Source organism: Myotis nattereri (genome assembly GCF_964212035.1).
Source record: "Myotis nattereri genome assembly, chromosome: 3".
In the NCBI taxonomy this organism is placed as follows: domain Eukaryota; kingdom Metazoa; phylum Chordata; class Mammalia; order Chiroptera; family Vespertilionidae; genus Myotis; species Myotis nattereri.
Genome location: NC_138077.1, coordinates 14,556,214 through 14,566,684, shown reverse-complemented (window position 1 = coordinate 14,566,684; position 10,471 = coordinate 14,556,214). Strand labels below are relative to the sequence as shown.

General features: G+C 33.3%; 1 protein-coding gene across 1 annotated transcript in view; it reads left to right on the top strand.

The window, feature by feature from the left end:
- NCAM2 (neural cell adhesion molecule 2) overlaps window positions 1-5,586 on the top strand; it is a gene marked incomplete at its 3' end in the record, with an annotated part of 413,596 nt that extends 408,010 nt beyond the window's left edge. The window contains exons 17-18 of the mRNA XM_081085928.1: window positions 503-622; window positions 4,134-5,586. Coding sequence (XP_080942054.1) covers window positions 503-622; window positions 4,134-4,242 — 229 coding nt within the window. The remainder of the gene's footprint in view (window positions 1-502; window positions 623-4,133) is intronic.
- Window positions 5,587-10,471: the final 4,885 nt, after the last annotated feature.

Below are 10,471 nucleotides of genomic sequence, written 5' to 3'. Positions count from 1 at the left end.
TATTTCAGTATTCCTAGGTAATTTGTCTGTAACCATTTCCCATGGATACACTGTCTAGATATTTTTCACTTCAAGAGATGCTAAATTAGAAAGCTTACATTTTCAATTCAAATAAAATAGATTCAATTTGCAATCAAAATGCCACCTGCTTAATTGTTGGACACAGAACACAGCAAAGAACAAACAGAAATTAGGCTCTGTTTCACATTTGAATTGGATATTAATGTGTGTTTTATAGCGGGATCAATTCTCCATTCAGTGTCTTTTGCTTTCTTCATAAGGACATGCTGTGTTTTTACAATGTCTTATTAACTAAAAGGCATCACCAAGCTTAGTTTTAGTTTCCTTTTTACATGTTGAGGAAATCGTATATTACATAATTATACATATTTACATAAGATATACACACATATAACCCATGATGCATCACTTTTTACAATATGTGGGTAAGATTTATTTTCTTCTTCTTCTTTTTTTTTTTTTTTTTTTTTTTTTTTTGTAGGAAAGATGGATCAAAAGAGCCAATAGTGGAGATGAGAACAGAGGATGAAAGAATTACTAATCATGAAGATGGGAGCCCAGTAAACGAGCCAAATGAAACCACACCACTAACAGAACCTGAGTATGTAGATGGAAATGCTTAATGATTTGGGGATAAGTATTTGTAAATTTATAACACGGCATTATTTTTTAGTGAAGATTTACAAATGTGAAAAATTGTTGTTTTTCTACGAAACTTCATGTGAATGTCTAAAGTCCATTTCCTCTTCACAAATTTCATATGAAATAGTTGTATCAATGTCAGGGGAAATGTACTATTGATTCATATGCTTATAGTTTTATATAAGGATGTCAAAAAAGACATATTTTTTGCGCTAACCTCACTCTCTAAGAAAGTTATGCTTTGAAAATGTGATTGATTTTACTGAAATAAATACGTGTCTGGAAATTAGTCATTGTTTTGAATGTAAATATGATAGTTTATAATAGCAATAAATAGTGTGACATATACAGAAGACTCTTTTAAAAATAATATTTGTAAAGAGCAGGAAAAAATACTGTTAGACTCTCATGTTAATATTTACATAGTAAATGGTGCTTGGTCTCTATTCAAGATTATGTTATTTACTTCTTTTTGCATCCATCATAAATCCACTAAACCCATAGCAGGTATTTTAACTGAACCTTTAAAGATTATGAACATGAGTCTAGGTTCATATACATAAAAATTAAAATGATTCAAACCAAAGGCAGTATTAAGATGTAACAAGAGTAACATTTTATAACAAAACCATGACTGTCATACTATTCTTGAAATACTGCTCACCAAAATGACTCTTGAACTTCATTGTTTTGCAAAACAAAAATTCCTTTTTCTTTACCAGGTAACATTCCCTTGCAGAAAAACTTGATTTAGGCTTCTTATCCTAAATCAACTTCTGATTGTCGTCAGAGCTGATGGAAACATTTTGTTTCAGAAATCCCCTCTATCTGCTCTCAAAGGATTGTAATGAGTAATATATAAGCAAATACAATGTATTATTCAGTATTTAAATTTTTCATATTAATAATCAGGATGTTTTTAGTGATTGTATTTAAAAGTATTACATTCTGATTTGAAGATAACTCCAGTAGAAGCAGCGGGCACAAAGTGAGTTCGATTGTCTCTTCTTCAGAAGTTATAAATCTTTTCAATGAAGCAAAATATTTCCCCAAAAATAAATTCCTGTGTATTCATTATCACAATATGATATGGATGGGCATGCAAATGAGTTAAGAAAATGCCCTTGCATATGACAGACATATATTTTAAAATAACCCAGTAAACAGAAACAAACACAAAAAGATGACTTAATAACTACTCTCGGGCTCAATCATAGAAAAAGTACTCAACAAAAAAATATATATCAAGAGTAATCTTTGTAAAAATTACCATAAATATAAGTAGTAGATCTTTACATATGCAAAAATACACCATTCAAGAATTAGTTGAAAACTCTGGTTAATTACAAACTCAATAACATAGTTCTTTGAACTAGAGATATAGTAAGCCTATCCTAACTTCCATGGCAGCCCTAAATTTCTCTGTGTTTTGTTGCTAACATAACCCCTTGTTTTTACGATATTTTATTGTCAATGTTTTCAGTACTTGGGGATGGGAGAAAAGAACTGTGACTGCACTGTTTATAATGTACCTGGTACAAAGTAGATGCTATTTCATTTCCAGAAACAGATCTTAGTAGATTTTGCCTATGAATTATTTTGACTGATTAGTTTTCACATGGTAGCTTTTATCTTCAGAATAAAATGCATTATGTATTCATTCAAAAATATAAAATAAATTGCAAATAAATCCCAGAGGAACTATTATAGTAGCTTTCACTCTCCCGTAAATCAGTGAATTTAAAGTCATAATAGTGAATTGGAAGTCTATTTGTAACTTAATTCTTTAAATGTAGAAAAAATATTTTGGAAAGAAAAATTACTCCCAAAGCTATATACACAAAATGTAATAGTAAACCACTGAATTTAAGAGAAACATGCAAATTAACTGTCCCTCCGCTGGCCAGGCACCCCAGCAGGGACCCCCCACCCTGAAGGGCTGTGGCCAGCCTGCAAACACCCATCAGCCCCTCACCCAGGCTGGCCAGGCTCCCCAGCAGGACCCCCACCCTGAAGGGGGTGTGGCCAGTCTGAAAACAGCCCTCAGCCCCTCACCCAGGCTGGCAAGGCACCCCAGTGGGACCCCCACCCTGATCCGAGACACCGTTCACGGCAAAACAGCCGGCCCCCACCCATGCACCAGGCCTCTATCCTATATAATAAAAGGGTAATATGCAAACTGACTCTAACAGCAGAACTACTGGGAATGACTGGTCACTATGACACACACACTGGCCACCAGGGGGCAGACGCTAAATGCAAGAGCTGCCCCCTGGTGGTCAGTGCGCTCCCACAGGGGGAGATCTGCTCAGCTACAAGCCAGGCTGCCAGCTGCCAGCACAGTGGTGGTGGCGGGAGCCTCTCCTGCCTCATCAGCAGCTCTAAGGATGTCCGACTGCAGCTTAGGCCTACTCCCTGCTGGCAAGTGGACATCCCTCAAGTGCTTTCAGGCTGCCAGAGGGATGTCTGACTGCCAGCTTAGGCCTGATCCTCTGGGGAGCGGGTTTAAGCCAGTAGGTGGACATCTCCTGAGGGACTGCCAGAGGGCTCAGGCTGGGCTGAGGGGATCCCCCCCATGTGCACAAATTTTTGTGTACCAGGCCTCTAATTAGATAGATAGATAGATAGATAGATAGATAGATAGATAGATATAGATATAGATATAGATATAGATATATAGATATATATTTAATTACCGGTTACATTCAATATTATTTTGTATTAGTTTCAGATGTACAGTATAGTGGTTGGAAAATTATGTACTTTATGTAGTACTAAATCATTCTGTGTGAACTTTAACACTGAGAAAATTGATAAATATGTTAATGTTATAAAAAAGTTTGTTATTGCTTCATAGGTAACAATTTAAAACAACTCTGCAAAAAGTTTATAAATGATACACCAATAAAAATAAAATAATAATAGTGAATAGAGATCAAGTAAGGAAAACAGTAAATATAAAAAAGTAAGAAAGCCCTGAAACATATTTATTTGCATTAAGTTGCGAAGAATATTTCCTATTCATCCAGCTTCTGAAATTAATGTAACAGAATATGGCTGCAACTATTGATTGTTTTTACTAGAAAAACTTTTAAGTCCTAGTAAATCATCTAATGCACATATGAAAATGTTTTGACTTTTTTACATTCCAAAACACTTAATTATATTTTAATATTATCAACTCATTATCAAATTTAAGCCACCCTATAATGAATGATTTGGTGCATATAAATTTACAAATGTATTATTTCCTTTATCATTTTTCATCACACATTTTTACTGTGGACAATGTTGCTTCATTCCTTTTTAGATTATATTTGGTCAATTTAATAATACTTTAACAAGATCTCATTATTTTATTCTAGTAATTGTAACATATTTCCTTCTACAAAACAGCAACTTAAATGTTAAGGCATCCTACTTAAAGTGCCTCAGCACATGAAGTTTTTTTTTTCTACATTTTCTTCCAGAAAACTGCCTTTAAAAGAAGAGAATGGGAAAGAAGTCCTAAATCCAGAAACTATAGAAATTAAGGTTTCTAATGACATCCAATCAAAAGAAGACGACAGCAAAGCATAACAGCGAGCTTGCAGAGGCGGGAACAATGCCACAAAGAGCATTTGGATTGCAGTGACCCTATGACCAAAACTATTCCATTGACCTTAATTTCTTGGGAAACTTCTAGCTTGGAATAGCTTGTACACATATACATATGATCAAATACTCCTGCCCATGGTCCATTTCCTTTGTTGTTGTTGTTGTTGTTGTTATTGTTGTTGTTTATTTTGTTAAGAAATTCTATATAGAGACCTGACTGGCACCAACTCTTGGGTATCAATTTGACTCTATGACTGAAGAAATACAATTTATTAGATGGCTAACGTGCTCTACTAGTTCTTCTTCAGAACTGTATCTCATACCACAACCTCTCCAAAAAATAGGAGTTTAAACAAAACAAACAAAAAACTTTGTGAGCTAGTTGTAAAAGAGAACCCTGCATGTTTTCAATCCTATATTGGGCGAATAGATTATTAAAGTGGATTTCAGTTGAAGATGAAAACACTTAATAAAGGCTACACTTTTTAGGAGAATTTCGGGGAACCCGGGCTTGAATAAGCCAGCTATCTTTAGCAGATATTAGAAATGGAGAGAGACTTTGGAAAACTGTTTTTAAGTTACAGGTATAGACTGATGTGCCAGATCAAAATTGTTACCCACTTGAATGAATATTAGTTGTATGTAAAATTAGAGTAGAAAGATTCCATAAACCTCTTTCTATATGCCATGCTCACTCACAGTGGATTACACACACACACACACACACACACACACACACACACACACACAAATGTATTGCAAGTGAAAATAATATTGACTTCTGCCCTCAGCTTCAAGTAATAAAGTAAATTGAAATGGGAATAATATCAACGTTGTCTTGATATATTTATAAAGATGTGACTATCTTTTACTTTTAAATAAATTTAACAGAAAACAGGTCTTTAGCATTTCAATACTTTAAACCATATCTACAGATACGTTTCCCCCCATTGTTTTAGATAATCTTTGTTTAAAAATTCAATTTTAAGGGTTATAGGTCAATCATAAATGTAATTGGCTAATGGAACTTAAAATCCTTAGTTTGGTTGAATTAGAAGTTAACATTTAAATATGCCATGAAAGTGTCAGTGCTAAACAATTGAATTACTACCATCTTTTTATTCTGGATGTTGTAGCTAGAAGTCATTTTAAGATTTTGATAAACAACTTTGGTTGAAGAAATCCCTAAACTATACAACACAAACTTTCTAGTATTTCTCAGTCAGGCCTATATCTGAATAAAATACTTATCAACTTCCAAGCTATGCAAGCTCCCAGAGGTAAAAGACTGAAACATAAATTTCAGTTATATGTAAGGTAAGAGGGAAAAAAGTATTTATAACTAGAGGCCCAGTGCACGAAATTCGTGCAAGAGTAGGCCTTCCTTCCCCCGGCTTCCGAATCCAGCTTCCCTCTGGCTCCAGGGACCCGGGCTTCCCTCTCAGCCCCGGCTTTATCCGGAAGGTCGTCCAGAAGGATGTCTGGTCCAATTAGCATATTATGCTTTTGTTATTATAGATTATAAATATACATACCATTGGGAGCAGGCTTTAGATTATTTCTTACCCTAGAGAGCCAAAGTTTTCTTTGAGCTCCATCATATTCATAATCTTTAGTATTCCAGGGGGATTATGGCTCAAATATTGACTGGTTGGGGGACGCAGGCCATCCTTTATTGTTGATAAGACATTGGAGGAAAGTTCTAACACGGCAGAGTGACCTGCTTTAGGGTGCCTCTATTGAAATAAACTGATGGATATTAAATGTAATGTTAATGCCACTTATGGACACTTTTATATACAAAGTGCTGAAAACTATCAGCCAGGGAGAGACAGCAACCAATTTTCCAAAATGTTGGTTATCAGCAAGACAGGATCTGCCCACCTGCACGTTCAGGTACTCAGTCACCAGTGTCACCGCCCTAATGTACAGGTTACGATGCAGGAATCTCTCCCTGCTGTCCTTTCTGGCATATTCTGAAGAAAAAGAAGACTTCTGTGCCTACCTAAGAATTTTAGTAGGAATTATCCAACTGGTCTTTTTGCTGGATTTGTTGCTGTTTAAATTATGCTTCCGCTTATCATCCTTACGTTTTATTTTACTGTTTGTTCACCCTTTTGTATCGATGTGCTAAAACCAGTCAACATACTTGTGCAAGGTAAATGGGCTTAGTAAAATGTCAAGGAAGCAATAACCATGAATGCTAATTCTTCCTGGATAGGGCTACCCGATTTTAAGCTAATGATGGTGAAAGAATTAGGAAAACTTAGAAAGCATCTTAGCATGTTTACTACTGTTATATCCGTGCTATACTTCAAGACCAGAGAAATCATAATAAAGAACAAATATTGTTGTGGGCTTTTTTTTTTTTTTTTCAGTTTGAAAGTTCGGTTTCTCTCTTTTCTTTGGACTTTCCTTGTAAAGCAACTTGCCTAAATGTCACTTTTATATATATTTGCTGTTGAGTTTCTTGCCACTAATGTGGAGTAAGGATCAGAGTTTAAGAGGTCATTGGGAACTAATCGTAGACTTTGTTTCAAGTGCACTGTTTCAATGTTCTGAGTGGTCCTTATCTCTTGTCCTTGAAATGTATGCCCTGCAGGAGCAAGGCGATACTGTGATAAACTTTTTTTTGTTAACATTTTTATGTAATGCTCCAAATTACTCTATTTGTAAAAGTTTCCATTTAAGAGATGGATTTTAGTAAATTGTAAAGTCTGAACAGAGTTGAAATCATGTTTCCTGTTTTTCATTCTTATTCTAGACTAAACATATCCATGTAACTGAAAAAAATGTTATTTTTACTACTGGAGACTACTCTTAAGTATTAGAATCAAATGTCAAAAGAGTTGACTGATTATGTTAAATAATCAGGACCTGTGGTACTTTAAACAAAGAAGCAAAGATATCACTAAAAAGATATTGGTATTTCTAGACAGGTTATGTGCAATTAGGCAATGACAATCTATATTCAACAACATAAGAGGAAACAATAATGTCAGCATTTTAGCACATATATTGTTTTTAAAACTGGCACAAAGTAATGTGTTAATGTATTTTACAATAATTTGCAGAGAAAGTTAATTAAGAATTGTAATTTCTAAAGATTTATTTGTTATTTTTATGCATCAACAGATTACCATTCTATTGATACTAATGTCTAACATTAATGTAATGCTGTTCAAGTTTTCCTTTATTTTTAATACTAATACTTATAGAAGCATTTTCAAAGACGATTTCATCCAGGAAAGTTTACATGAATCTTAGTCTTTGAATTGAACATTTATATAAATAGAAGGATTTTATTAATCAATTATTTATTTGAGTGCCAATAATTAATTATAATTTTATAATCATTCCTTTATTTTATGCTTCTTATTTTAGATAATTAAAATGTTTTTGTGCCTTTAAATTAGCATGACAGTCTGCTTTTTAAAAGAAAAAACACAACTGCAATTTTTATTGACATATTTTGCTCCTATTGGTGACAATTGAATGATACCATTTTAATTACATTCAGTGAATAAGTGCAGTTCAAACTGCTTTACCCTGAATACAAAATCTAAATATAACAAATTATACTGTACTATTTCCACTTATTTCAAAAAGTTCTTTCAATGCACAAAAAATATACTTCATTTGTCTTGCATTGTTAAACAATAATATATTATAGATATTGTTGAAATTGAGTATTACCAGTTGTAAAACAAAGCAACAGATGACTTTTTAAAATAGGGCACATTATTATGGTGTCACTTGGTTCAACATTATTCCTGTTATATATTGATTTGGGAGCACAAATCATTCTTTATTGTTGATAAGATAATCACTGGTGAAAATATCTAAACTGAAGTGGTAAAAAGAATAATCTCCATTCTTAATTTTAAAAATATTAGAGTAACATATTGCAATTATTTATTAAAATTGCAATGTTCTTTTTCATGGAGAATAATCTAAACGCTCAATTTCAATTCCTTATAAAGATATTTTTTATAAGCATATCCAGAGTGCTTATTCAACAAACTTATGAGTAGGGGAAGATTTTTTTAATGAGATTGTTTGCATTATTTATCTTTAGAGATAAAAGATTTGCATCCTATTAACCCTTTGAAGCATTCTTACAATTTCTCTCACATTGAAATTGCATATGGATGTATTAGCATATGCTAAAATTAAACTGTGGAAGGTCACAGAAACGAAATACTTAAATCCTAAAAAAAATATTTCAAGAAAGTATTCAACCCTTGGGCTTAATAATATTCTGAGATGAAATAAATATTTGTGTAAATGAGAAAGTTATAAAAGGGCCTATATATAATAGTTGCTGAACAAATATAATTTCCTTCCAGGTCCCTTCTCTTCTTTTTTTAAAAACTTCATTTACCCATGTAAGTGCAGCTATTTTACAGCATTATACAGGAATATTAATTGATTAATTATTCCCCCCATACTTTTATATTCTATATAATAGTTAATATTTATTTGATAACATTTAATATTCTTAGAAAAATAGTTCATTATTCACTATACAATTTTATCAATGGCTTGAAAACATTAGCTGGTACCTTCTTTTTAATTTTTAAAAATAATTCTTAGGATTTAGGACACATGATGTTTATAAGTATTAACATAAAATCTTCCCATATACATTTAATATTTCCTTTTTTTTTCCCGAAATGAAAATATCTTTTGGCATCTGGTTTTAGGTTCCCTTAGAAAAGAATTAGCAAAACACTGACTGTTGGAGCATTTTAAATCACAACCAGGCATAGAAAAATAGAGGAACAAAGAACCCCGGAGAGTGCAGACTGAATTCCTACCTTATGAAGAGGCCAGGGCTTAGCATGAGAAGAGCGTGAGCAGGGACTAGGAACATTGCTTAGAACAATGAAAGCAAACGCTCCTGATGCAAAGGAGAAAGCGAAGTGAAATCCAAAGGAGAAAGTTAACATTAGAACCTATGATTCCATTTTGCAAATAGGATTTTTTTTTTTTTAGCAAGCAACATGCATTATATAAAATAAATGGTAATGTTGAGAACAAACATATTTGTTTCAATTCTTAAAGGAATGTTCATGGTTTTGCATTTGCCTCTCAACTCTGTTAGGAATACGTGAACTTCTTAGAAATAAAAGTTTCAAACAACTTTTTTTTTTATGGTATGTGAATTCTATGCTGTGTTCAGTATGCATTAAAACATAGTGTTATTTTCTTTACCTTATATATTCCATTCAAATTCTATATTCTTACGTTAGTTAGCTACCACAAAGTTTTCTTATTGTTTCAATATAATATGTCCCTCTGAAATGCTGTATATATATGTCTAAACTGTAAAAATTATAATGCAAATGTTGAAGTTTTGTATTTATGAGAGACATTGAAAGTATGGCTTACAGTAAGTATATCAAAATTGTCACTTCACCATTTGTATATTAATAGTAAATATAATTTTACTTTAATAAAGTGTTGCATTTTATGTTTATTTTGAATAATATCTTTGTGATGAGTGAGCTTATGACTTGATAAATACTTTTAAACATTTCCGAACATATCTCTATATATTCAAAAGAAGAGAACGCTTTCTGGCGTCCTGCCTCGCCTCCAGTTACCATCCTTTGGCTTCTACACTGCTCCAGTGAGAGTTTAATGAGTAAACAGTTGGTAAGAGCAGCAGTTCTCAAAATGTGGTCCCAGAGAGGCAGTTCAGACACTTCCGGGGAACTTGTTAAAAATGTACGTTTCTGGACTACAGCACAGACCTACTAAATCAAAAGAATCTGGGAAGGGGCTCAGGAGTGTGTGTTTTAACAAGCCTTTTCGGTAACTCTAGGGCACACAGAAGTTTGAGATCCAATGGGTTGAACACACATGGTGAGTGGCAACTTTAGCATCTAGTACATGATGACATTTTATTTCTCCTCACTATATAGAATATCGTATTGTAGAACTTAATGAGTTATAAATGAAGGGAAGCTAATCATTCTTCACCTGCTTTTTACTAGTTGGTATCACTTCTTTTTCGCCAGTGTAAAGTTTAACTTATTCATAAAATGAAAAAACAAACAAAACAGATAATAACAATAGTGAATGCCAAATTTTCACCAGGGGGGCAACTTTCAATACAAGCCTTCTAAATTCCATTAAGTAAATACAATGGGGATCGAACCCACAACCCAGGTATGTGCCCTGACCGAGAATCGAACCTGGGGCC